Source organism: Eurypyga helias, unplaced genomic scaffold (genome assembly GCF_000690775.1).
Source record: "Eurypyga helias isolate BGI_N326 unplaced genomic scaffold, ASM69077v1 scaffold22815, whole genome shotgun sequence".
Classification (NCBI taxonomy): domain Eukaryota; kingdom Metazoa; phylum Chordata; class Aves; order Eurypygiformes; family Eurypygidae; genus Eurypyga; species Eurypyga helias.
In genome coordinates, this window is record NW_010252924.1 from 5,197 (window position 1) to 30,124 (window position 24,928).

General features: G+C 40.7%; 1 protein-coding gene across 1 annotated transcript; it reads left to right on the top strand.

The window, feature by feature from the left end:
- The first annotated feature begins 3,328 nt into the window (after nucleotides 1–3,328).
- LOC104510313 (glypican-6-like) lies at nucleotides 3,329–13,911 on the top strand. The gene is made up of 4 exons (XM_010152516.1): nucleotides 3,329–3,364; nucleotides 3,937–4,073; nucleotides 13,090–13,265; nucleotides 13,709–13,911. The coding sequence occupies exons 1-4, from the start codon at nucleotides 3,329–3,331 to the stop codon at nucleotides 13,909–13,911; spliced, it is 552 nt and encodes a 183-aa protein (XP_010150818.1).
- Nucleotides 13,912–24,928: the final 11,017 nt, after the last annotated feature.

Sequence of the window (24,928 nt, forward strand, 5' to 3'; positions counted from 1 at the left end):
TCCTGAATTAAACCAAGGAATGCTAAGGTCTGATTCCTGCTAAAATGATGGGCTTTCTTTTTATCTCGCTTCATTGCTTTGGAGTGCAAGGTGAGTAAAGAAGACAAAAATGTTGGCCAGCTTTATTTACCTGCTTATAACTGAGCCCATTCTGGTAGGACTGGAACTGAGCTCATGGGTGCAGTTCCAAGTTCTGCTGAGGAACTGCATGACGTACGTGCCTGCCTTGGTCACATAAGAACTCAATGGCAAAAATAAGAAATTAATTGTATTTCTCAATGTAGGACATGTAACTATGCCATTTCCATAACTCTGGATATAAATTTCTCTTTGGAAATGATGCAAATATTTAACTTTTCTCACGTACACAGTAATGCCTCTCTTCTGCTAGCAATTATAGATGAAGGCCAGGATATTTTAATATACATTTCTATATATCCCCCAATAAATTAAAAATGTAACTTTTTGTGTGGCTTTTGCTATATACTTTTTCTCATGGGAGAGAAAATATTGCAATTCAAAACAAATTTAGTACCTTCGAAGCAGCTGAAAAAAAGTAGTTCATTATAATATCAGGGCTATGTCTGGAAGATAGCTAGGGAAAGTCAGGCTCAGTACAGCCAAAGAGATACAGCTGTCTTAATCCAAATAAATCTGTGCTGGAGAAAGGGGAAAGGAAATATGAAAAATATCAAAACTGCATACATCTCATGTTTAAATGTTTCCACAGACACCTAATCGAGCTTGAAGGTTAATCTCTAATTCAAAGAATAGGAAATACCAAGGAAACATTTACAAGGCCACAGGTCACTAGGGGAATACAGTAGTCTGACTTCGTAAATCACAAGCAAGCAATGTTAACTGTACCCTTAGTGCCTTTTATCTCATTTTCAAGGCACTGTACATCCGCTGCATATTTTTAAAATGCTGGTTGTGATCAAAACGATGTAGGGAGGAACATGCGTAACCATGGGGACTAATAAGAAGAGACTTTCTGTGGTCATGCTTGAGGAGATCCCAAGAACTGTAGCCACTGAAACCCACAGGCAAAAGTTTTACATGGCATGGCAGCCACTGCATCACCTTATTCTGTTCTGCATTTGAAGTTACATTAAAAGTATCCCAAAGTCATTGCCTCCCCCAGTATTCACCATGCAGAAGTGAATGTGGCCATCAGGCTATTTCCTGAAAGAGGAGGTGAATCCATCAGTGCTTTTAATTCTTCTTTCAAGGCCATCGGAAACCACACTTCGCTTCCAGAAATACAATTCCAGGGTGAGGTTCAAGGAACTGCTTAGGTAGATGTGTCAACTCCCCTGCCGAAAGCTGAGAGGGTTAACAGCGGCAGGAGGTCATACGGCAGGAAAGAGCAAGTCTTCGCAGGCTGAGTCCACAAGTTGTTTGAAGTTCGATGGTGGAGTAGGGCAATGGGGAGGGGAGGATAGCTACGAAGGGAAATAACTGGGAGGGATGAAAAGTGTTAAAATGCTCCTGAGCATCTGGAGAGGGCTGCAAATGGTAACCTGTCCCTAAGCTGTGTTCATTTTTGCTGTTGCTGCTTTTTGCGAGTCATGTAAATGTCTCCAACACCCCACCCCCCCTCCCAGGTTCTAAAATGGGAATGACACCTCAGGGGGATGCCTGTGAGATTTAATCAGCTGTCATTTACCGACAGTCACCTTACTTTTCCAGATGCACTTCTGAAATCAAAGAGAAAAATCTTTATTGTTAGGAAATTTAATGGTTTGTTGTCTATATGCAGTGCACATACAGAGTATGTAAACATCATTTAATATCTTCAGAAGTGACTGGGGAATGGGAGCCCTCATTTTGATTTTCAGCGAGTATCTGGAAAGCCTGTGCATCGTGCGAGCTGTGAGAACCTCTCTCTGTTCTTTTGCTGACTTCTATGGAAATAAAAGGTTTGTACTGCAAATCACAGCCCTTCCAAGGGGGTCTTGACTCACTTGTGGTTCAAAACAGAAATCTGCAGTTCTCGAGCACCAGCTGTAATTTGATTACGGTAGAAGTCTGGATATAATTCTAAGTTTCTGAGTTTTGAATAGCTTAAAATAACTTCCAGGTAGCAACGATGTTACTGCTCTGAAAACTAATTACTCGTCAACAATATCGATCAGATTGCTTGTGTAAATAGTTATCCAGGCACATGCAGTAAATGAGAAAATCTGTCCCTTTGACTCTTGTGTTCCCCAAGTTTATATCAGTGGACCCTCCTCCCTATAAACCCTCTCCCCTACATCTTCTGTCGGATTTCTTTTGGATTTACTGCACAGTGGCCTAATAGGAGTTTGCGCACCTCTCTGCAAACAGTGGGCGGTTTAGCCGAGTTGCTTGTGCCGGTTAGCTGTACCAGTACAGACCCTGGGGATGTTACCCTCAGTGTGGGCGGGAGGGGAAGAGGAGAGGCTGCTGTCTGCCCAGAGACCATGGTCCCATGTCATGGTCCCATGGTCCAAAGACATCAGAAAGGGCAGGCATCCTGAGACCATCCCCGCTTCTGCTGAAGCCTTGCCCACGGTCTGTATACTGGAATTTGATTTTTGGCTTGACAGGGCTCCCCTGTTGAGACTTTAAAGGCTTGCAAACGCTGCTAGTATCTCATATGAAAACAAATCAACTAGGGTTTGGCAAGGGGTGTGGAGGAGATTTATAAGGTGTCTGTCATGGCAAGAAATACTGTCAACAACTCATGCAGCCAAATACTGTCCTAGTTACTCCTTATGGATGAAAATGCAGACGGTGCTTCTGAAATAACATCTTTGGCTGTTTCTATCTCCTGGCTTATAAAGTGACATTCCACAGAGTTTAAGCACGGCAAAGCAGCGTGGGCCATTTGCTCGGAGAGCTATCATGTCTTCAGAACAAAAGATAAAAGAGATAAATAGCCAAGTACAATATTGTACCTCAACAACCTAAAAGCCAATCTCAAAACTGAATGGAAGAATGGAGAGCTTTTATTTCTTGGGTTTTTAAAGAGTAGAGCTCAGCGATTTCCTTTGAAAGCTATTCAACAAGCTTCCCTAAATCCTGTTACAACTTAATGTGAAATGCGTCTGTTTCCATAAGAACAACAGTGGTACCATTCATCCTTTGTAGTCTGTCCTTTGCTGTGTTTTCTATCTATTCTTGTAGATTTTTCCACTCTAATAAACCAAACACAAAACAAGAACTGATAACATTTTAGCCATTTATTTATTAAGTTGATGATGGAAATTCAGTTTGTTCCTGCTTGCTGTCTCAATCGTGCCAAATTAAATTATTGTTGAAGGAGTTTATAACGTAAAGAAATGGTTTTGATACTGCCCCGATGTTTCTTGAAGGTGAAGTCTGTATCCAGCTACAGGTACTTATCTGCACCTACTGCGAAGATGGATATACTCTCTGCATGCGTGTATACGTAGAGACTTCTCGCTGTTACTGAGATCCACTGCAATGTATTCAGCCTGTGTTACTTACATCAGTTCAACATCAGCTCAGTACTGCATAACTTTTTTTAAAACTGTGCATGTAGCTCTAAATATAATATTTATCTAAAGCATGACCAAGTTGGTAGATGAGACATTTTATCCGACGTACACTGTTTAACTGAATTCAGCACACTGTGAGGCATATTAATTCTTAGAAAAATATATATTTAGAAAACCTTAGGCAAATGGAGACTAGAAAGAGCAAGATGTAACACGTGTTTTATTAATGCCTTGCCTGTGGAAAAAGGTGACTTTGATTATTTGAACTCTCTGAACCCAAATGCTGAATGGCTTGCTCATAAATACAGGAATTTAAGTTTTAGCACCCTCAGCCCTTTTAACCTCCACCATCATCACCATTGCAGAATTAAACAGCCTATTATTCAACACAATAGTTAGCGTGGGTGATTTTTTTAACCTGTTTTCCCTCTCGTTGTCTCTTAATCAGGTAACAGACATTAAAGAAAAGCTAAAGCTCTCTAAAAAGTTCTGGTCAACATTACCCTACACAATCTGCAAGGATGAGCGAGTGACAGCTGGTCCGTCAATCGAGGAGGACTGCTGGAACGGCCACACCAAGGCAAGGTGAGGTGGACCCCCTCTCCACCGCACTCAGTCCAAATCCCGATCTGGCCCGAAGCCATCACAAGACGGAGGGCATTTCACAACACTGATTGTAAGAGTGGAACGGAAATGGGGAGAACAAGAGATCCTCCACACGCAGCTTGTAGCTGAGATTACTTATTGTCCAGGTGCCATTAAAGCCAGAGCGTGAGTCAGGGTGAATGTGCGCAGCGTGTCAGCGTGTGAACGCAGAATATGTTCATTGGTTCAACTCCAGAAGGATAATTTATACTGGGATTTCAAAGAGCTCTTTAGGTCCATTTAGCATCCCTGTGTTGGGACTGACAGCTTGCGAAGCAATTGCACACTGGGGATATCATACTGGGATGAAACAGAAATTGGAATTTCGGCTCCATTTGCTGTTGGCTGGCAAAGCTTAGGGCTATTTGCTGGTGGGGGGGGAGGGGGAAACAAACCCAAAACTGAAAAACAGCCAACGGAGAATAAATGCAGATCTCCTACTTATCTTGTGTAGAAGGCTTGACCTTCCTTATGTTACTTCATCAGAGAAACTGTGGTCATCTGCCCTTGTTTGTGATGAGTTTTCTGTGAGTTTTAATTTTGAAGTTTGCTTGGCTCTGGCTGTGGCAGGGCTGGAGCTGGCAGATGAGCTGGTGTCTCCAAAGGTCCCAGTGTGAATTCATCAGCTGACAGAGGAGAGAATCTGATTATCCCTGCTGAGAAAGAGAGAGGAATTGGCTCATCTACCGCACCAGGGGCAGCCAGGTTTCAGGTCTGCAGTAGTAGCCTGTGCTTTTGGGGAGACAGGAGGAGTGGAGAGGTTTGTGTCTGGTGAGCACTGAACCTGGAAAGCAGTGATACTTTCTGGCACTTAGGGTCTGGAATCTATCTTCCTTTTTCCTGATGATACAAATGAGGCCACACTTAAAAAAAAACCCAACACCAAACAATAACAACAAAAAAACCCCTCTACAACCACCAAACATACCAAAAAAAAAAAAAGTGAGACAAGCATATAAAATATAAAAACTCAGTGAAAATAAGACAACATGGGAAAAAAAAAAATTATTAAATGTCATATTTCATGGATGGATGGACAGATACATAGATAGGTTACACCCACCCTGTCATCTAACCATTTTTATAAGGCAGACACTTTACATGGGGAAGCTTTTCACTGAACACACACCCTTTCTCCTAGCCTTACTGCATAATGCTCAGAAGAATTCATTTTACACACGAGAGCAGAGGACTGTTTGGGATGCTGCTAGTCCGCTTTGAGACACACATGAACAAATCTGTCCAAAAGCACGGGTCACTGCTCAGTTCCTAAGCCCCAGACCCAGAGAAAGCCTCTGGGGACTCTAAGGAGGACAGCTAGGAGGAGTGTCTGATGATTGCAGGGCTCATCACAAAGGAGCAGTGTGAAGAGAGGAAATAAAAACACAGTTTTATCTTCCTTTATAATCATTTCTTGTCAGTGGGCTTTGTAAGATATGACCCCAGGCTGATGTGCTGCAGCAGTTAAATAGAGTTTCCAGCCCCCCCCCCCATCTGGATGCCATGTGTCACATCAGGGTGCATGCATTAACAAGAGGTATATGCTACTCTTTCTGCAAAAGAGCAGTCAAACAAACCTGCTAATACCCCTCCTGATTTCCACGACCAGCGCTAGTGTTTGTACTGTGTCTGGCTGATGGTTTTGAGCTGTCTTCTGCTCCTGCACCGAAGGGGCTGGCACAATTTCCACATTCACTGGGAGTTAATGGAGGTACATTTTATGCATGTAGTTTTTCACCCTCCTTTTGCAGTATTTATCTTAAGAGAAGCCTGGTTATTTTCATGGTGCCTTCTGAGATTCAGTGTTCTGGAGCCACTGAGAACAGCTATCCTCTGCTGATACTCTCCTCAATTAATTTAAGATAGACATTTCACTAGGTGTGGGATCACAGCTTCAAAAGCATCACCTGAAAATGCGGTCTCGGAAGGCCCAACCACTGTTTCATTGTCCAGTTTGCATTTCATATCCATTCACAAAGGAAATGTGTAGTCATAGTCTTAATAACAGAATTCAATAAATGCCTCAGGTGGAGAGAATAGTGAAATTCAAAGTGATACCATAGAATGCCATGGCCTGTATATGACATAATATTGAAAATACTATTGAAAATTACTAGCTTTAGTTGCAAAATCACCTCTCGGCTGGTGATCAAGGACACGTTCTGCAACATAAAGAAAAACCATAAATGCTTCCTTGGTCATACTGATTAGCATCTGATACAAACACCAGTTCACAAGAACAAGGGTCGCAAAATCTGGCCAATACGCATATATCTTGTTTGTGTTCAGTGTCACCTGTCATAAGCACCTCTGTGCTGTATGAAGTTATATTTTAAATTCCAGAGAATATTACAACAACTCATGATAGTAAAAAAAAGGAGATTTAGCCACCTGCTGTTTTCCTTGACATTAATACTACCAATAAGAAGACATCATGATGTTGGCTACTGTTGGGAAAAGAGATGGTTGTTGGGTTTTGATCAGATGCTGTGGTGGTATAAAGAAACTTTAAACTGCCAGATAGACATTACGCCTCATGTTTCATTTTGCACATCATCTTTTGCTGCTTTTACAGGAGAAAAGAGTTACAAATCTGAGATCACTGAACATGAAAGCTAGGCTTTCTCATGAGAGAGGCATTACACCAAGGTCACTTGTGGTTATTAGACTCCCCAGATATCACTTTGCCACCATGATTAATTTACAGTGACACCAGGTCGCCAAATGAAGGTCACCAATTCACGAATAATCATGGGGTAACGGAGTCATCCATTTGGCATTCTGGAAGGGTGCACTTGGCTCGTTGCTGATCCTGTACGAAAAATGATTTTAATCAGGTCACATAAGATAGAAACCAAGTGCTGTGGAAATGGGAAAACATTTATTAAGTGGATGAATCTCTTTTTAAAAAAAGATCCATATTAAAAATAATAATAATTGATACTTCAGACTAAGTGCCTTTTTAGAGAGATGCCCAACCGGACTCCCTGATCATATCTGTATTCACAGAAGAACTTGAACATAATTTTATGTTTAAAAAATTAATGTCTTCTGCCAGATGCAGAGAGACAGATTTTTTAAGACATTTAGGATCTAAAAAATATCATTAAGACCCAACTTCAAAAGTTTTAGTTCCTTCCCTCTACACAAATAAATTCTTAACAACAGCTGATAATCTCTTCACCGTTCTTCAGAAATTAAGGAATTTTCCCAGGAATGGTGAAATTCAGGCGTTAGGAGTTAAACTAAATCCAAGGTATTAGTCCTTGAATAAGTGACTTCTACAGAAATGAGAACAGTAACCAATCTGCAGCCATTCCGGTGGTCAGAAGAACCTTGAATTGCTCCAACCAACTCAGCCAAGTTGTTTCAACCAAACCACGTGAGCCATTGTGCTCATGCACTATCATCCTGGCGCTCATGCTCACCAGAGCAATAGACCCACTAGTATGTCTTTGCTCTGGAAGACTGTAATCTATGAAAAAGGTGAGACCTGCATTCCTTTCCTTGAGGAACCTATACTCCTTGAGTACAATAAAGAAGAAATAGAATTATATACGAGACACAGTAATTATAAACAGGGGAAAAATAGAGAAAGGTAAGGAAAAATGAACAGTACTTTTCAACGTCTAGGTCAAAACTACAAGGTATTTCATCAAAGTGAACACAAGATGGTGTCTCAGCTGGTCTAAAATTTTCTTATTCTCCTGCCATAAGTAGTTGTCTTCCTACTTCCCTGGCAGAGACCCTTTGATTCCTGGTTAAATTCAGGTCAGACAAGACTCACCAGATCAGTGCCTGCCCTGGGAACATTGCTCATTGCTGACCAGCAAGGCTTGCAATGAGAGTGAGTTGAATGTCCTTTGCGTGGAGGTAGGCAAAGATAACCGTATAGCACCACCAGTGAAAGTGTTTGAATTAACCACTTCTCCGTAGGTGCAAAATCTGGCTATTATTAATTGATGGCTCTAGCTGATTTTTTCAGCTTCTTCCTTCCAACAAACTGGCAGATGAGCCATTTTCTCCTTCTCCTTCCATTTCCTCAAGTTTTTCTCCAAGGTAGAGAAAATAAAAATAAAAGAAAAGAAAATAAAAATAAAAGAAAATAAAAAACAAACCACCCTACTGAAAATACCCTATGGTGATTACCTCCTGAGCAAACAGAATCAGAGGAGGTGATCCAGTTAGCCAAACAAGCCAATTTTCCACTGTACTTATCTTTCTGGACCAGATGTGACTGCCTACCCCCAAGCCCAGCCTGAGTAAGTCTGTGTTGTCTTTTGTACTCTGTTGCCTACAATTCTGTGTACCTGCAAAACCCCAGTACTGGCTAGGTGGGATGCTCCAGTCGTACAGTAAGAAGCTGCTGCGGTAGCAAAATACAGAGAACACTGCCCTTTAATGCAGATGTCTTTTAAAAACCAAACGATTCCTCCTTTTTTTGTTGAGTTTTTTTCATAGCTACAACCTTTATATAAATGATCTGAAAGATTCATCGCTCATTTTTAGACTTGAAAAGGAAGCAGATACCTTGGAACATTAACCGGATATTAAAAAAAAAAAAAAGAAAAAGTGGTTTTAAATATGCTTTGTGGTTGCTTGGCTATGATGTGCCAAAAGACATCTTTGTTGTGTCTGCTGAGACAAGCAAGAACTGTGGAAAGGCTAAGAGGAACAGAAAGCATTAATATTTTAGAAAACAATGTAAATTACACTAAAATCCTGACATAGCTGAGCAAGGAGCAAACAGCAGAAAACAAACAGTATTATTCAGCTTCTCTATACTCAGAGGGATAAGAAAGCTGATTTTTTTTCTTGCTAGGTGGATGCAAAGAACAGACACTGATTCAGGTTGGCACTTCTCTTCTTTTCATTTATAATGGGCATACAGTTCTTGTAATGGCCAGGCGTACAAAGAGATCATTAACGAGAGTAGAAGCAGCAGCAAAGCTTAAAATTCACAGGGGTGTCTCCACTTACAGAACTGCAGCAAAAGCAGCTGTGTTCAACAACTTTGCCCAGCCAGCAACAAATCTTCTGTCAAAAAGTGGTCCCAAGACATGGCTTCCAATTCGGTGTGACTTAACCCTACTCCACGCACATCAAAATGCTGTTGTCAGAACATGTGCTGGGCTGCCTCTCAGAGGCTGTCACTCATGAAACACCTTGGGCTGCGTGTTCCCATATCTCTACCAGGTCCTGTAAAGAAAGGAAAACAATTCAAAGATATTTACATTCGCGATAGGCTTTTCTGCCTTTTTTTTCTCCTGAGGAAGCAGGTGAACTAGTTCAGTAATGAGGGCAGAATCCAGCTTCACATTCAGACATGTAAATTCATGCATTTAAATACTGATGCCTGTGGGTGAGACAGTAAGGAGTCATTTGTGTTGCCCAAGTGAGGGTTGTGTCATTTGAGACTCTCCAGCATGTCTGAGATGAGTATGGCAGAGAACACTACCTCCCATCTGGACCAGAGCCTGGGCAAGAATTGCTAGAGCATTTTAAAAATCACCACTGTTAAGTTGCCTGAACAAGACTCCCAATACCCTGTCAGTGTGATCAATGGGGCAGTTTTCGACTGCTTAAGCACACTTACCTACTGCTATGTGAGATGGTCTGCATAGTCAAGACACCTTCATGGAATAAGACACTGGACCCACAGGTTATTCAAACCCTACTGGAGGGGCAGTAGGACACCAAGCAGCCTATTCCTCAGTGGTTAAAATCTCACCCAAGACTCAGTTCATCTGCCTAAAGAAAGAAAATATAATTTTAGGTGCCCCAGGTGTACAAGACCTTCCCCTCAAGCCTGTAGGTATGATGCAGGACCTATGGGAAAGCCACACCTTTCAAGGCTGGTAACAAGAAGACAGGGAAAAACCAACAGCATTCAAATGGCACCAGATGTCTGTGTTTGTGCAACTAAATCCCCGCAGATTAAATCTAATGAACTAGTCATCTGGCCAGAGGCACATGGGACGCCAACAGCTGTCCCCACTCCGCTGACAAATAAACTCCTGACTAGTTTTGACTAGATCTTTTGTTGACTAGATCTGGCAAGAGTGGGACTCTGCTCGTATGCAGACGCTTGCCTTTAGACTTAACAAATTTTGTTATCTGCATAAGCCTAAATTTGAATCTTCAACCTAATTCTTTTGTTCTTATGCCCTAAATGCCAACAGGTTCATTTGCCTGGGAATTTGAGTATTCACCTAACCTTTAGGCAATCATAAGGTAATGGAATTCTTGTGACCCACACCCAGTATGGCTCCCTTACACACCTAGGTCAGGTGCACTGGACCATTCTTCTGAGATGTTAAGCCCTTCCATGCCAGGAATGCTTTGGGGATCACCAGATCCTGAGGCAGATGCTATGGGGTAGGTGGCAGTTTGACGCAGTCACTTCTCACGACTGAATGAGCTGGCCCGTTTAAAGTTAGATGAGCTTCAGGAAGACATCAGATCCACACTGGTCAGAGTGCAGAATGCGAACCTTAATAAAAAGCACACACCAGAGCACTCTCGAACTGCTTTATATTTCCAAACTAACTCGTAATGTGTCCATATAGAAAGCTCACTAAGAAGTCAGTGCATTCTTCTTTCATTATTGACAATAGGACATGATGAAATCAAACATAAATCATCCAGAGAAAGCCTGTGAACTGCCGTTCAGAGCTAGCCATAGCTTCTCTTGGATGGCTTGCAATAAAGAGCAGCTAACCCTTCATAAACAGGGAAAGCAATCCACACGAACGCTCAACAATTTCAAATTACTTCTAGCTCCTAACAGCTATGGCCGCTGTCATGATGCTGGCAAGATGGACATCCTCTCTGAGCCAGTAGGGCAATTCTTACATTCTTACTTTTTTTAATCAACTGCACCTTGAAATTGCTGATTTACTTCTAGGCTGAGTAATTTATCTACAGCAGCCATTTCATTTGTAGAGACGTGTGACAGATGGAGGTGCTGTTCTTTTGCAGCCCAGAGCTTCCCTGTGTGCCAAGGTCTCTGTCCTGCTGCCTCCAGGCAGCTCTGCAGAATTATTTCCAATTTCTATCTTTGGTGATTCATAACACTGCAGTCTGCAGTGCTCCAGACTAGGGGAGTCAGCTCTGTATTCTCACCGTAGTTAAGCCTGTTACCACAGGAGTCTGGATGGGATCCCTACAGCATTGTTATTTCTCGTTATGGTACTAGCGAAACAACAGGACATGCAGTTTGGGGCTGGGTATTTTTGACAGTCATGTTTGGTTCTTATATGTTCACACTCCCCCAGGATTATTTTCATGTAAGCTTTCAAAGGCCACTGATGATAAATGAGTCTCATCTTGCAAAGCGAGTACCTATTACGATGAGACTAAACCCTTCTCTGGTGCAGCAAAGCAGTTTTCATTTGTGAACCTCCAGCAGCAATACAAAACTTATTTTCCATTATCCATGACTTTGGTAGAGAAAGTCCCTTCTTCTCCCTTACTTTCATTTTTATTTTTATGGAATATATTTATTTTCCAAACCAAAGCACTGGCACCAGCACCAGATTTGAATATTGATAGGGAATTGGGCTGACACAAGTGAGAGTGAAGTAAAATACTCTTAAAACTATATCTGGTACCAGACATCATGAAAGTTGGCTGCAAGTAGGCTAGACCATGCTATCGTTACTCACTGAGCACATGCCCACACAAGGAGTCCCACAGACATCAGTGGGATAGCCTGGTATGCAAGCTAATTGACAACAAAATAGATCATATCCTGATAATGAACATGAACAAAGGGTAGATCTGTCCCAAAACTCTTGCAATCTGAACATGAGACAAAGACAGTAAGTAAATAAAGACAGATGAGAGAGGGAAACAGTGATACACTATTTTCTCAGGATACCTTGCCAGCACAGAGAAATAATGTCAGCCTGTTATCAGCCTAGCAGCTGTAAAATGCACAGATCATTTTTAACAGAGGCTCAAAGTAGGAAAAAAAGGTCGCTTTGCAGATGCCTGTAAGGAGAGTTTCCTGAGTACAAAGAGCAGCAGGGGACAAAGTATGAGTATTTACCAAAAGGTGATGAGGACTTTTGCCATAGGATGATTGGAGGCACAGGCTGATTTTTGTAGGAGAGAGAGACCTGCAAAAGCATGCTTGCTACCTGTGAGCAGCGTAAGACTGCATTTGCCAAGGTCAGAGAAGGGAATGCTGCAGTAATCAAGAAATTATAAGCCTGAATAAAAAATTCAGATGTGTGGATGGGTAGGAAACACCCTACCATAAATACGTTATGCCCAAAACATGTGGGAGAGGCAAGTATAGCCTGTTTGTAAGGAACAAGGACCAAATCAAAGAGAATACTGGGCTTTGGTAAACTCACAATGCTGTTTATGGGCTGGGATGTAGGCTAGGCGGAAGATGTTCATGGTGGTCAAAAAAAGGGATGCAAGGAAGAACTGGAGAAGAAAATTAATTATTTCCTTTAAACAAGGAGGGTGATAATGCCTCGAGGTAGCCTCCAAAACTATCTCAGAACAACAAATTCACCACATATAACAAAGGACTTCATCTTTTTTAAGCAGAAAGAAACAAAACCAGAAGAACACACTGTTAGATGCTTAATTTAGTGTGCAACTATTCATATGAATAGAGCATCTGAACATGCAGCGACTTAGTGCTAGCTGGTGAACCTCTTCCATAGTTCACAGAGCCAGTGCACTTGCTGAGGAATAGTGGAGAATTAGGCAGTTGGATAGCTTAAATCCTTTCTGCTCTCCGTGCAGCTGAGCTAGTAAAAAGAGCCTTTAGAATCTGTAAAATTAAAAACCATATTTTTAAAATGGTTTCACTGGAGCTGTTTAAGAACTGTGTAACCGTTAGCAGTGTCAAATTGCTTAGCACAGCATTTACTGTACCGACTTTTATTTCTGAAACTTACTGCATTTTAAACTGATCCTTCATCCTGCTATGTAGATACTTGCCTGAGATTATGAACGATGGCTTGACCAACCAGATCAACAATCCAGAAGTAGATGTGGACATCACAAGGCCAGACACCTTCATTCGACAACAAATCATGGCCTTACGTGTCATGACCAACAAACTGAAGAATGCGTATAATGGAAATGATGTCAACTTCCAGGATACAAGTAAGAAACCTTTTACTGTCATTTAATAAGTATATTTTGGAACACGTTTCTAAATCGGTTCCATTGGAATTTATTTCTTTGGTCTTTGTGATCTGTGCTGCTGACAATACAAAAACCAGCCTTTTTTTGGTCCCATGAAATTCCAGTTTTATATTTGTCTCTTATGCTTCTCTTGCTTATCTTCATGTCAAATGCATCAAGACACTGAGGGCTTTCCATAATGCCAGCAGTCTGCTCCTTTTTCAGAAGGGCATGTAAGAAATAATTAAATCACAACGGCTTTCATTTGGATGCTTTACTGAATGACAGTTAGCACCATTAATACTTTCCTGTTCCCGAGGTGTTCATCCCCATTGGGATGCCAGGTGGGATGGGAATGGGGAAAAGGGATGAACACTGTAACCCATGGCCCTCATGTTCTTTCCCTCTCCCCCTTGTGCCAGGTGATGAAACCAGCGGCTCAGGCAGTGGAAGCGGCTGTACAGATGACATCTGTCCCACCGAGTTCGATTTCGTCACCACCGAAGCACCTCTGGTCGACTCCGACAGGAGGGAGGTGGAGGCTTCAGCCACGCAGCCTGGCCGGTCACTGCAGACGTTGCTCGTTGTCTTCATCAGCCTCCTACTGCAGAGACAGTGGAGATAATCCTGGATCTGGCCAGAGAAACTGTGTTTTAGGTACAGAAACAACCGACTTCCTTCTTTTCTTATACTCTTGGAGAATGGACCATGCCACAAACACTTGCAGTTTTCTACGAGAAGAGAGCAGTACTGCAACCTGCCTCCCTTTTTTGTTTTCCCAAAGAGTACCAGGTGCCAGGCTGAACTGCTTCCTGCTTTTTTCAGATATCTCTGAAGACAATATCCACTCTTGAGAGAATTCTTTCTCAAACCTTTATTACATGAAACGTTCTGAGCTTCATTTCCTTTTATGCTGCAAAAGTAAAAGGATCTTACAGCGTGTGGGTTTTTTCCCCTAACGAGAAAAAAGAGGGGGGAAGAAACCAAGAAAACAGTTTTCTTTCTGAATCAGGCCTGACTCAAGGCTGCTGCATTTCAACAGAATATCAACGAAATAAAAAAAGACAAGAAAGGAACAAAAAAAAAATGCAACCGTTCTTCACTGACAGCCAGGTTTCCTTTAAGAACTTCTGTAGGATGATTCAGGTCATCAGAATGATCGTTGCTATAGGGAGGAAGTCTGGATTTTTTTCCATCACAAAAGTATGTCTCAATGGTGAATGTCTTGCACTCCATCTGCCAACCACATCAGATTGGTATGAAGGTAGAGAAGCTGAAAAATAAGTTTATCTTTTAGTATGATAGCAACTCCACTAGCTTCAGAATATCATGTTACAGTTGTTTAGGATTTAAATCTTAATACCCAGTAAAAAATTGAGTAGTAGCACGATTTCACATAGCTTCTTTTAGTGTTCATCCATGTTATACAATTGGCACAAATTTCCACTTCGCTCACCATCAGCCGTGGTGGTAATGCTAAACAACACTCCTGACAAATCCCTCCTCAAGGGTTCGGACAGAAAATAATCTCTTGTGATATAATTGCTTTCTTTTTCTCACTGTTCTGACATCAGTTAGGACTTTCTGCTACTATGTTCGTTATCCTACCAAGACAGCAATTCTCTAATGGACTAACAGCGACTGGATCAATAGTGTGTTACACATCTAACTACATCTTTCGTATCATTTAATCTCAGTATCACAAGGATTTCTTCTGCAAAATTTCAGAACAAAAAAAAATATATAGTACTGACATGGAGATTTCTTTCACTTTTTTAGTCTTAGTATGATCATCTATTTTTATATATATAAATATATATAAATCACAGATTTTAACTTCTTAATTACAAGCTCAGGGTTGACACTTCTTTGTAAGAAAAAAAAATGTTCGGTCAACCAGCTCTTCTTCTTTTGTGCTGCTCTGAAAAGTAACCCTTTAATGACTGGTGAGCACGAAAATCAAAGAAGAGAATTTTTTACATATCCAGTTGTCCATTTCTTAACAGGTTTGCAGCGTGGGGGAGAACACCTCTCTCATATTTATGTGTTTGTGGGGAGCATGTGAGTTTTTATGATAGGCCCAGAGAACGAAATGGATGTTATTTGTGATGGCAATTGTACTCTCAGATTCTTCAAGGATACATTGCTTTAATAGTCATTGCCTAAATGACCATTGTCCTGGAGACAGTTACCCTAATTTGCATCTGGTTGTAAGACTGGTGGAAGCTGTTTAAATTCTGGACAAATGAGTGTCAACAATAGAACATCAAAACCTTCCCTCTTCCATCAGCCACAGATGAGGGGCTTCTGTGACAATTCTGCATGGTGTTGAAATGATTCACCGGAAATTTATTTCCTGACTCTTAACGGTGACTCGGGAAATGGTATAGACAAATTATGGAAACACTGTAAAGCCAGCCAACCACACTACAGTTTAACAGCAGAGCAGGTAGTTCATATCCATTGCAATCTCTTTTTCTTGTCAAATTATAATTAGCTATCGATTTAGGCATGGAATTAAAGTAGAAAGCACACAGCACATTAGGATAAAGTATACTTAAGCACTTTTATCAAAAAGTATTTACAAACTAATAACAAAAAGCATAGGTTTTGAGCCACTTGTATGCCATTTTTTCCCCCCATTTGTTTGTTTAATTGAAAGTATAATGATCTATTCTTCTTGGCCCAGTGTAGTGTGCAGGAGTCTCTGGCTAGGTGTCCAGATCGCGCCTGTCTTACACCACAGTAGCCATGCTTCCTGCTTCTCTGATGGTTCCCGCCAGCGCAGACCTAGTGGTTCAGCATTTAATGTCTTCAGTAAGTTAAACAGCAGAGCTTAAGCCAATTCTCACAGCCTTTTTCATCGGCTCTGGTACAGCAGGTACCGAGCAGAGGATCTTTTAATTTTTTCCTCCTGAACTTCCACATGCAGTTTTCTACAAGGAGAGCCTTCTAAAGCTCTCCCTTGGTCCATCTCTTTCTACCCATATACACACCCTTTCTATGCTTCTCCTCCTCAGCAACTTTGTTTCAGGACAAGTTGAATGTCATTTTGATTTATCCTGTTGTGTGTTTATTCAGTGGTAACCGATACTATTTCCATCTGATTATTCTGAGTCTGAAAGCTTATTGACAGGTATTGAAGTTCAAGCCTTCCGAGGCAAGTCCTCTGTTGTACCAGCTCCCCATTGCTGCTGAGGACCTGATGGACTCCTAGGGTCTCTGTTAGCCTCAGCCCACATTTAGGTGATCTGACGACTGTTTTCAGCTAGTGCAGCCAAACCAGGTGTCTAGTGTGCTCTCTGCTATTTGTAGAGCTCCATGGACTCGTGAGCAAGGAGTAAGAGGGATCTCTCAGAACTAGGGGGCTTGCTGAAGGCTATTCTCACTCGATGAGATTGCGGAGAGGCCCTGCTCTGCTTGGACTGGATCTTACAAACTGCCAGTGAACCAACCAACCAGGGTCATCTTTGCTGAGATGTGATTGTTTCATGGGAGTTCTGCCAGAAATTTATGTCTTCCATATTATTTCTCCTCTTATTTTCCTACTATGCATGGTGATGTCTTATCAGGAGATGGAGATGCCTTTGCATGAGGTATTAGGCATACATTTCTTTAATAGTCCCTAAAGGTTGAATACTCTGTTCATACATTGCATTTTTCTGGGATTAAGAGAGCTATTAAATTTACAGAGCAAATGAAATTGGGAATGAAGGAAAGAAAAGAAAGAGCATTCATGTTCATAAATGCGAGAATTTACATAATTTCCAATGCTTCTATTTGCACATGCTTTACCTCCAATAACTCTTCTTACAAGGTAATTTTTTGCTGTGCCGAAATTTAAATATTTCTCTTATGTTAGCAGCCAGTAAAGTAAGAAATTATAAAGAAGACAATTACTTGTTCAAGAAAGAGAACATAAGTCCTAAGGAAAAATCCTTTGATTGCGTAAACCCTTTATGGTGTGCAATACAGAAGTTCTTAACATTTTATGTTCTTTTAAAGTGGAGGCTACTAAAAAATTAGATGCAGTTAATAACATAGCCAGTGCTGTAGACCCCTGTGAGGTTTTCCATTTTAATATTAATTAAATTGCTTTTGCATGGTCCTCATATTTTTAGCGTTTGGTCTACTGCAGATTTTTTTACTGATGACTACACACCACTGTAACTGCAGCGCAGGCTGCCTGAACTATGGCTAAACTTAGGCATTTCAAAAAAGACAGTCGGAAAGAATTGCAGAAAGAGTAATTTCCTGCTAAAGAGGAAGAGCAGAGGAAAGAGCAGAGGAACCTGTGCCTCAGGGTTCTGGTAAGGGCTGATCTATCCCAGTTCCTTAAGAGGCATTGCAGAGCTCTGTCCATGGAAAGCTCCCAAAATCTGAGTCTCAGCTATACACATCATCCCAGTTCTGCAGGATTTTTAGGAAGGATGATTCCCACAGGTGTGTGAACCAGTTTGAGCTGCTTCCATGCAAAATGGCTGTGAGCTAGAGCTGTTCTTGGGAGGTGGACTGTGCATACAGGGTCTCAGTAGGCAGCAGTTTCCTTCAGTTTACTGACCAATTCTGAACCATTCTCAAATGTAACTATACTTATTCACTGAGACTTATATTACTTCAACATGAAAAATAAATTACAGCACTGATGCAAGTTGTGTTTTTTGTTTTTAATTTACTTCTAAACATAATCCATTAAAAATGAATACAGAAAATTTTAGAATTATTCTGCTGGGAAAATCAGGTTTCACAGATTTCATTATGGAAAAAAATACGTGGACAGACTTCAAATATTAAGGAGACATCCACATTTCAAAGACCAAAAAGCTATCTTTGCTAAATTTACTATATTAGCCCATAAGTGTTCGAACCTGCTAGATGAGAATGAGTAGAGTTAACCACAGTGAAATATTACATAGAATTGCAAAAAAGAGCTTAATTTAAAAGGGAAATTCGTCAGTCAAAGGCTAAGTCTGAGCTGTGGGGCTGAGAATAGGTTGCCAAAACATAGCAGACACAGCAGTGCCTACGTCCAAGAAAATTAGGGCAAGTGATGCACTGAACAGGGCAATGTTTCCAGTACAGCTACTCACATGGACTGTGAGGATCATATTAACATGTGCCATTATGACCCTTTTTTGATAAAACAATGATAAAGACCAAAGTACCGCGGTAATAGGGTACACAAAAGATAAACAATATGATAGTAACCATCTTCTCATCAGTTAAACAGCATAGGAGACCTAATGGAGAACCAAGAACTTTGAAACTGATTTTTAAAATAAAATTCTAGCACCAGGAAAGAGAGATGGCCTCTAATTAATTCACTGACAACATCTTCCAACAGTCTATCCTTTTCAAATCCATTGACCAATATTACCAATCACTTGAGAGTAATTTGCCAACATAAGTTGAAGTGTTCACTTACAGTACTTACTACTTTTTCTACTAAACTAAACATCGTTTACAGTTCTGATTGTGCATCATATGTGATCGTACAACAAGCTTGTGCCTTGCACCTGTGTGAAGTCCTGTCCCTGCAGCAAAGCAAATGAGAGCTTTGTCATTAACAAGGATTTTGACTATAATCAGGGACAAAAAAATGTCTTTTTTTCTGGAAGCTATTCCTATTTTATTCCTTTCTGAATCTCCATAAAACATCAGCATTGTCCTTAAAAGAGGCGACTTCAGCATCCTCACCTGTAAGTTTCCAAATTTAACTGTAACATGCATGAAAGGCTTTTGTCTCATGGTGCACTTGAAGAAAAACTTCTTCCTTTTCCTCCTTTGTTCTGGCACCACGAAATCTGTGAGGCTTAATACCTTACGCACTAGGCAGCATTCAGTGGTGTATTTTGTTTATTAAACTCAGAACAGCTGCATTACCAAAAGAAGTTGCCTTTTTTCTTGAGAGAGAATAAGGGAAGGGAGTATCCATTCATCATTAGCCCAAAAGAGGTACAGAATGGCAACTATTTATATTAGATACAGTGAGGTACCTGTGTCAGTATCTCTGAAGACCTTTAAAACCCAGATTTCCAGGGAAGACAAGTCAAATTCCTCTAAAACACAGAAAACAGTATGATTTTCTTCCTTGGAAAAAAAATGCAAAGTATATGTCCTTCTTTTCCAAGTGTTGGGAAGTTGGAAAGAAATTTACCTTCTTCAAAGTGAGAGTTTAGACCATTCTGCTGCTCTCAACTCCTGGAGCTGTTTCCATAGCACTCCAGGGCTCTGCTGGGCTCCCACACAGATCACCTGGAGCAAGGAGTCTCCTGGCCCTGCAAGTTATCCCTGCCAATGGTGGAATTTGCTCTTCCAAGAAGGTTAGAAAAACAAATGAGGAGCAAGGGAAGGGAGCAGTGACTCCATGGTGAGACCCAGCAGATATATGACCATGGGGGATTAACAATAAAATCAAGCGAGGGACAGCTGGTGGTCTTCACACTTGTCCAGCTTTTCCTCTCCACCTACTGTCTGTGACTTTTCCGTGTAATCTAATTACAACCATCGTCTCGTGGACATTAGGAAATGCTTCACAAGTCAGTGGTGTTTCTGTAGTCTGCTGCAAGGTTTCCAGGTTTTCTCTGCTTAGTTTCCAGGTACACTGGCTAATTCAGCATTTTTCAGTGTACGAGGAAGAGTTTACTACCTAAACACGTTTCTCTGTGTGTCAGTAGTCATTTTTTCCTAAAAATATACATTGTTTAGACATGAAAATCCTTCACATAAATGACTCAGTTCCACTATGCATCTAGTGAGTCTTCTTCTCAAGTCTGAAGATGTCACTCACAGGGGCTTTGGAGAAAGCCCACACTCCAGTCATTTGGCCAAGGTTTTGTAGAGGTCTCCCACACTCCACTGAACACCCCAAACACCAGGTTACAGGCAGGCTGTGCTCTTTCTCCTCCCTCCTCTCATCATTCATCACCTCAAAGTATTATCCTGGGCCTGAAAAATCTTTCAGAATGAATGTTTCATCAAAGCTAGTGCATTCCAGGGGAAAAAAAAGAAATCCTTTTTTGGCAAATCTGTGTTTCCTGATGATAAACATTTCTAACTAAAGCTTCCTGTCTGACTCTCATCCTCCTGTGTGCCACGCATCCCGTCTGTCTTTGAGTCACCAGTGTCCCCATGACCATTTTCTTCTCCAGGCCGAACTGTCTTTTCAGTCATTATTAGCTCCCTGGATTTTCTGTCTCTCTTCTCCAGATCTCTGTGCCTTTGGTAGCACTTAATGTGTCTCTTCTCAGACAGATGATGTAGCAACAGATGTTTGGTCCACTTATATTTGGGTTTTTTTCAGGCTTTATCAGACCCCACCTTTAGCTTTTATTCTCTATTCTAAACATGCTCTGCTGATTGTATGTTATTGACCATCTGACGTAAATCCTGATGACTCTTTTTTCATTCCAGTGCATCATTAGATCTTATAGACTACATTTTGGCTCATTCATTCAGCTGTGGCAAAATTCTATTTCTTCTTTGTAACTATAGCATACTGTTTCTGTTGGGTTACTCTCCGCCGTGTTGATGGGCCAGCAAGACCAATGGCAAAGGATTTGTGGATTTTCTATAGCAAGATTAACTGAACAGGTAACAACATCAGGAAACAATTCAAACTGGTTCTGTAACTGATTACCTTCAGGTTTGATGTTGCATTTTTATTATTATTATTATTTTATTTTAATATTCTGGGTTTCATTTGATTTACTTTCACACTGGCTATGTGTATACTACATTATATGTACATAACTACAGATTAACTCTTTCAATCTTTAGATAACACAGACTAATTTTAAGTAGTCAATCAATCTTAGCCTGCTTGTCAGAGCTGCAGAGTCATGATCACCCTTAAAAATCTGCCCCAAGAGAAGTCAGGGTAGTTCAGATTTCAACTTTGTGCTATTAGTGGGGTTTGAGGCTGAAAGAATATTATGAAAATAATTTGAGAATATGTGCTTATAGTTGAGGGGGAAGAAAGGAGCGCATGCATCTCCGAAGTATTCTAAAGCTTCTTTTCTAATCTGAACACAAACTTACAAATGAAGGATTTGCATTCAGGCATTCTGGGATGTCAAACTACATAAATTGATGGACATTTATATACCAACACCTCTCAGGTTACTTTGTTTTGTTGGTGAGCAATATCATTTAATTTCCACTAGCAATTTTGTTACATTTATCAAATGCAAAGAAAGGGGTTTGTTTAAGTAGATCAGATGTCTTGATTTGGGTATCAACTGACATTTATACTTGCTTGTTAAACTTTTATGACTCCAGGCGTATGAACATTGCTTGAAAGCATGCAAATTGTTAGCTCCAGTTTTGATGCTGTATTTCTAGATTAGTATTTAACATAGTTAAATGTGAATTGATAGGGATGAGATTTGAATGCAAGTCAAGTTTAGAATAAAATTGGTTTTAGTCTGAAATAGGGTTGGGTTGAAATAATCTCACTAAACATTAAACCTGCTTTTCTACTGATCTGATTTTAATATTTCAGCCTAATATGACACACACATATACCAAAAAAAAACCAAAAACCAAACCACCAAAAACCCAGATCCTGTTTATAGATCATACCTGAAACTAAAAGGTACAGTTTTAGATTTGGGAGAGTTCCAATCAAATGAAAGCTAAAGAAAAATCCCAAGTTCTTCCATCTCCAAGCACTACTTACAAAGATACAGTATTTAGCAGCATGTGGCAGTGTGTGTGTGTATATATATATATATATCAGTGTAGCAAGGCAGAGTTTGAACTTTTAAGAAGAAGATTCTTTATGGCTTTGTAACTTCAGAGAAGTTCTGGATAGACATAGAAAAATATATACAATGGTTTTGATACATTTGTGTAATAGGTTTCACAGAGCCCAGTATTTTTTGTGCAAAATGCCTTAAATCACCTTCTGTAGGGCTAATGTAATTGAATTTATTTCTGTATATAGCCTTTTATAGTAATTCCTTCGGATGCAACACTAGACCTTTCTTTCGACTACAATCATATAAAGCCTTATGGTTACTAACTACAATAGACAGACTATGAAAACTCTGCTTTATTAGCTGTGAACGCTCTTTCAGTCTGCTTGTAGACTTAGAGCTTGGAAGCAGAAGAGGTGACAGTGCCAAGAGCACCAAGACCTTCCTGACAGGCAATCCCTATGTTCTCTCAGGCTTGAAATCCTTTCCCACTGACTCTTTTTCCTCTCAGCCCATCTATTTTCATTAAAACTGACTGTGTCTTGGGGCTTTGGGTCATCCCACCTAGCACCAGGCGCTTCAGGGAGCACCTTGCTCAGCAGGGTTGTCTTTCCAGATCTCTACAGTTAGTCAAAAGAGATGGCACCTCCATAACTGGGAAGGAGCTTACCTCTCTTCCCTGCACGGACTGCCTGGGATAACAAGGCCTGTCATGTAGGCACCTCACTAAAGTGCCTGGGGGTAGATGCCACTAGTGAAACGAGGGATACAGGCTTCACACAGACTCTCTCCTGTCCTCCTGCTTGTCGCCGCAATGGTGCCTCTTCTTCGTGCCAGTGCTGGAGTGAGGAGCCTGGAGAGGGATCCCATCTGGGGAATCCATAGTATAACGAATTCGTTTCTGGGACAAACCAACGCTGATGGAACTAGATGTACAACCAACATGCATTCGATGTTCTGAACGCTGCACGATGTTGTTATGTCTCTACTCTTCCTTATAAGACATTTGAACCTGTCAACTATTCTAGCTGGGAACACGCAAGGCAACTGCCTTCAGTGCGCATATGCACAAGGGATGGAACTCAAACACGCCTCTCCTGAAATCCCAGATGCCTTTGCAAGGCTGCTGAAAGCAATGCACAGGGCTCAAGCCAGCTCAGAGAGTCAGCAGGGAGGAAGGTGTACATCGCAGAAGGGCAGAAAGCAGATTAATACAGTGCCTCAAAAGTGAGAACTGTGATAAAGATATCCTTTGGGTTTAATCATTAACGCACTTAGTCGTTTGTCAGTCTCAACACTTACTGCATCAATGAAAAGCAAATACACATCATCTAAGAGGTCGGTAGAGAAAGCAAGGTTAATATACACAGGTTAATGCTGACAAACTGCAAACACACCTCTTGCAAAATAGCTGATTGTTATGGCAGAAAATAACTTTTTAAAAGCTGAAAATAATAAAGTGCAGCTTCCTCTGTATTCCCCACCATCCCTTGGGACTCTGCAATGAGGGAATCATTTCTCTTTCCCCAAACTACTTTTTGGGGGCTGGTACTTGAAATGCGGCAGAAACCAAAAGCCCTAGCAGTAAAGCAACCGTTCAGTGTCCAATCTTCCAGGTCTCCTGCTCTTCCGCTTTGTTTTCCTTTCTGCTGTTCCAAAAATGGCACACACACTGTATATGTGAGCATGCATCTCTTATACAATATCTCTACACATACAACCACAAGCCAGGAAATTTCAAGTGCATATGCTATAAAGGAGTGTTGGAAGGATCCCACAATACTTGACATAGACCTAACGAGGAGAGTCCCAGGCAGGGACTTGTGCTTTAGAGATGATTATAGCTTGTGTCTCTGTAAGTACTGTTGCAATCTTCTGAAATAACCGTGGAAAAGGGTGAGTCTGCAGAAATTGTTTGGGAACATCTGCTGGTACTAGTAAGGAAAATGTAAAAAAAAGACAACTATCCAGATAGAAAGAGCAACCTAGATGGTATCTCGTTCACAGTATTTTGGGGCTCTACTGATATGAATTTCATTATTTCTTGTTTTTTATTTGAACACAAAAAAACTTGTGAAAAGTCACTGAGCTTTTCAGAACCCCTACCTCCTTCCTTTCGGGCTACAATAATTGTGAAATGATGACTTTTCTGTATTTTTGAAAATATGCTCTTAAAAAATGAATTGGGAAAAATACTGATGATCAAAACTGTCATCCAATTTTTTTTTAAATGAAATTTATAATCCACCAAAAGTGGCTCTTACTTCTAATGGTATCATCTGACCCTCCCTTAAGTGAATTACAGATTTATAACCATACTGCCACTGTCCATCACCCAAGAATGACATGACAAAACAATACCCAATGGATTACCCCTGCAGCCACTAGGTCTTTTTCATCACATCTTTCCTTTCCACACACTTTCATCCAGAAAGTTTTGATTAGTAGAAATGCACTCAGATTTCCCTGTGGATAAAAAGAAGGGAAGTGTCTGACATTTTCAAGACAATCATCTCAGATGGTACTGCTCAGCCCATTGCTTTTCCATTTCCCCTTGAGTCTTTACTTAAGTCCAGTGCACAACAGTTAATGTGGTTTTCACAAAGCAGTGATCAGTAATGTAAATACCACTTCTTCCCTCAAGACTTATAATGAATTCTGTGTTTCTTAAGCTTGTTTCTTTCACAATTTGTCATGTCAAGAATGTTAAAGATGACATTTGGAAATCACAGAACAGTTAAACCACAAACTGCTGTTTCTGTCCATTAGAAGGAAAAGTTTGACTGCAGGGATATTTTGTTGGAAGGGTTGTATTAACAATCATTTACATATATATATATTTGTAGTGCTGAGCTCGCTTGTTTCATGTACCTTAAAATTACTACCAATAATGAATGACCTCCTATTAAACTCATTCTTTGTAACGCATCTTCCTGAAATATA

Excerpts from the sequence above, each read along its gene's own strand:
- LOC104510313 (XM_010152516.1), top strand. The coding sequence starts at position 3,329 with ATGTTTCTTGAAGGTGAAGTCTGTATCCAGCTACAG. Across the intron at positions 3,365-3,936 it reads AAGTCTGTATCCAGCTACAG|GTAACAGACATTAAAGAAAA; the intron begins GTACTTATCTGC and ends TCTCTTAATCAG. Across the intron at positions 13,266-13,708 it reads TGTCAACTTCCAGGATACAA|GTGATGAAACCAGCGGCTCA; the intron begins GTAAGAAACCTT and ends CCCTTGTGCCAG.